This window comes from Olea europaea, unplaced genomic scaffold, assembly GCF_002742605.1.
Source record: "Olea europaea var. sylvestris unplaced genomic scaffold, O_europaea_v1 scaffold11645, whole genome shotgun sequence".
Taxonomy (NCBI): domain Eukaryota; kingdom Viridiplantae; phylum Streptophyta; class Magnoliopsida; order Lamiales; family Oleaceae; genus Olea; species Olea europaea.
In genome coordinates this window covers 1-3639 of record NW_019229048.1, presented here as the reverse complement: position 1 = coordinate 3639, position 3639 = coordinate 1, and the positions used below count along the sequence as shown (strand labels likewise).

Sequence of the window (3639 nt, the reverse complement as noted above, 5' to 3'; positions counted from 1 at the left end):
CATTCGGGCCACGGCCATTAGCTCCATGTTGTCCACTCGAAGGATAATTTGGAGCTCCATATGCACTAGCAGCTCCTTGCAGACCACTTGAAGCACCTGGATATGGTGCTCCTCGACCCTGAGGTGGATACTGTCCACTATTATAACCCCCAGTTTGTACCCACGATCTTGATAATACCCACTCGGGTGGGTTTTGTTTTGGAGTGAGGTAGGGTTAGGGTTAGGCTGAGGGTGGCAAAGAGAAGATGAACAATTATATATTTTTGATTTTTTTTCTTGTTTTTAAGTTTAATTCAAAGTTATAATTTTAACCCTTTTAAAATTGGTCAAAGTCAATTTATTGGGTCAACTAACGGTCAAACTAACAAAAACCATCAATTCGGACATCAGGTGCAAGTTTTTTAAAGGTTTGGTATTCACGGTGGCACAAACGAAAGATTTGGGCAAACTCTGCAAATAAATGAAAGGTTTGTTACCGCTGTTGCAATTTTCCCCTATTCCAATGGAAAAGTCCTAGCTCTGGGCCGATCCTTAGCTTAGATATTTTTAGAGGACGGTATCGATCTGACTTGCAAACCTTCAATAGGATTGAGTAGTGTCGATTTGTTACATGGTTAGGGCATTTCAAACCGGCCTACCTATTATTACACCCGTAAATCGGAATAGCAAAAGACCTATTATGTTATGTATTAGGTCCAAATAAAAGTTGGTTAGTTATTACAGATAAAACTATACATTGTTGATTTTTATGCTAAGTCAAACATTCTATTTCCACCATGGTAAAGCAGAAGGTGAGAGCAGTAACGACCTATTTTCTTATATAAAGTCGTTTACGATCAATCTTCCTTACCAGTTCAGGTTCAACCAAGCACGACAAATACCTGGTTCAACTTAGCACGACAAATGCTAAATGCCCTGATTCAACTCCTATCTATTTTAAATATATATTAATTTAACTTACTTTAGGTTAGTTGAACATGTTTTTTCCACTTCAACCCCAATTGGAAAGCTTGCTACCTAATACAATCCTACAAAGGCGGATCTATATAGCATCATGATCATTCTTAATTAGCTTAAAAAATAAACTGAATGTTCCACATTTCAGTTCCATTCCTCATCCAATCGGACTGCAACTTTTGGAACATAATTTATAATTTAATCCCTAGACATAATCATGATCAGTGTGGCCTACTGTTTAATTTCATAAATAATATTTTGCGCTCACATTCTACTTCAAAACTCATTGTGAACCCTTTAACAATGCAAAGATTCAGAGAAGTAAAGAAACACGAGTTTCAACTTAGAGGATGCAAGGCATTGTGCTGTAGTTGCAGACTTAGTGTATCTTCTTCCTCTGAAGAAGCCGAAAGCTCGAGTTCTGTTACAATTCCAACTATCTCCAGCATTGCACATGCCATGGTTCAAGAAAGGCTAGATCAAATGATCAGAGAAAGACGAGAAGCAAGAAATGAAAAGAGAAGGACAAGACGTAAGGAAACTAAGGTCGTTGTTATGGTGGCAATGGAGAAATCCTCTTATGATCCCAGAGAGGATTTTAGAGAGTCCATGGAGCAGATGATAATGGTTAACCATATTCGTAAGGCTAAGGATCTTCGCAGCCTCTTAGATTATTATTTGACGATAAATTCAGAGGAAAATCGGGGCGTCATACTTGAGGTATTCCATGAAGTTTGTACTAATTTATTTCCGTATTGTAAGTATAATTAATACGGACTAATTACTCATCCAGGTAGATATTCCTTTTTCATAAGCCTGCATAAAACACTATTCTGCTGAACTGGTAAAAGCAAGAACAATGAATTTGCCTGTAAAGTTAGATCTAGATATTCAGACAAACACAAGATCTACCAGTTAATTTGTCTGGAAAAATAGGTATGATATAATTCTAATAGGTACTGCAGATCGCCGTGTTGGTTGTTTAGACGATCATGCAAGTAGACGATTGGGGGAAAGCCTTCTGGGAAAGCAGGAAAGATTCCAGATACAACATCTGATTTTCAATTCAATATTACTTCTTGAAAATGTGAATTCCCTAATACAACCTGCATTGTTACAAATAATGTACATGCCGTTCGGAACATACTGAAAACAATATTGGTAGAAAGTCAGCAATTTATCTGTCTAAGGTGTCAGAAGAGGGCTGCCTTCCTTGATGAGCACAAATGCACTACCTCCATCCCCTTTTGAAATGCGAAGCTCGTCGTCAAGGTATGTTGTTAGAAGCCATGACTCGGCATTGCTGTTGGAGAGAGAAAATTTCAGTGGTGGACGGCTAGAAATGGTCTTTGCAACAGAGGAAGCCGTGTTCTCGACAGAAGTGACCAAACCTTTTATGGGCGTCAAATCAATCTTTTGCCCCAGAAATTCGACATTTTCCGCAAATACAAGGGAATCTGTCAACTGGGGAGTGCCAATGACACCTTCTTGAAATTTAATCTGCAAGTCAGTATTGGAAAACTTGAGAGCTTAAGCAATACTGGATATGTCTGAAACTAACCATTATAACTGTTTAACGATAAAACAGCTAATTAGTTTATCATCATGGGACTTCTCTATAGACTTGAGAAGATTAAGAAAATGTCCAAAGATATTGGTGTGCTTTTTAAAGACATAAGAAATGATTAAAAGATGTAAAAATCTAGGAACATAAAGAACCTGCACACGTTTGGGACTTCGAACTTCAAATTTGGCATTGGTGGTTATTGCAGTGGTTGCCAATGGTCCAGCAAAGAGTATCGTGTTCTGGACTGTGAAATTTTCTGAGTCAATGGTCTGCGATATCTCTTCAAGGCTCACCAATGGCATTTTCGCATCGCTTGATAACAAAGGAAATAAACCCACAAATGATGTGTACCTGCAACACATCACAAAAAGAAAAAGAAAAATGAAGTGTTACTATGTGCTTAATTATTCACAGCAACAAGTTATCAGGTCCTCTGTTTTAGCCTTGAGAATATGGCATTGGCACAATCTTGAACATATAATTCAGTTAAAGAATCTACATATTGTGAAATAAGCAAGATGACATATTAGATTCAGAAAAGTGACAAAACTAACAATTTTAAGATATGATCTAACATTTAATGCAAAGTTCAAAACAACTATGGTGTGAGCTACTTCCAGCTCCTCATAAGTCATTACTATCAGTGGCAAAGAGTCCGTCACTTCTGGCAAATTTTGGTAGAATATTAAGAGCTCGTAGGACTTCTAATTTTGCTTTTGATTCTTTTAAGAGTGCTGAAACTTGGGTTTCATGTTAATATGACTATATGAGTAGTCCAAATTCTTATATATTAGTCTATATTTTGTTAATTCTCCAATGCCGAATTTATCCCTTCACATCAGCTTCTTCTAAAAACTATTCTAGCTAGATGAAGCCATTAGAGAGAATTATTCAAACACGTTCAGAAACATTAGAAGGCATGTATGGCTGATGGCTTAACCGCTCCATTAAAAAACTGGAAAATGTCTAAGAAAACATTAAATTGTTTCTTGAAAACATTTATCTAATAATAATAACGTTATGAAAGAGAGAAAAAATTCATTTCTATTAAACTTTTCTAAAAGAGATACACATCATAACTCAATAACTGATTTTTGTTAATGATCCGTAGATTT

The 3639-nt window shown here is 36.6% G+C and overlaps 1 protein-coding gene across 1 annotated transcript; it reads right to left on the bottom strand.

Annotated features, from left to right (window-relative positions):
* Nucleotides 1–1985: 1985 nt before the first annotated feature.
* LOC111373782 (light-induced protein, chloroplastic-like) lies at nt 1986–2933 on the bottom strand. Its single transcript, XM_022996344.1, has 2 exons — nt 2677–2933; nt 1986–2457 (listed from the first exon to the last, which is right to left on the bottom strand). Exons 1-2 carry the CDS (start codon nt 2884–2886, stop codon nt 2143–2145), a joined length of 525 nt encoding a protein of 174 aa, XP_022852112.1. The 5' UTR covers nt 2887–2933; the 3' UTR covers nt 1986–2142.
* Between the last annotated feature and the right edge of the window lie 706 nt (nt 2934–3639).

Coding starts and splice junctions, on each gene's coding strand:
- LOC111373782 (XM_022996344.1), bottom strand. CDS start 2,886: ATGTGTTGCAGGTACACATCATTTGTGGGTTTATTTCCTTTGTTATCA. Junction 2,458..2,676: donor GAAGTCCCAAACGTGTGCAG/GTTCTTTATGTT, acceptor ACTGACTTGCAG/ATTAAATTTCAAGAAGGTGT.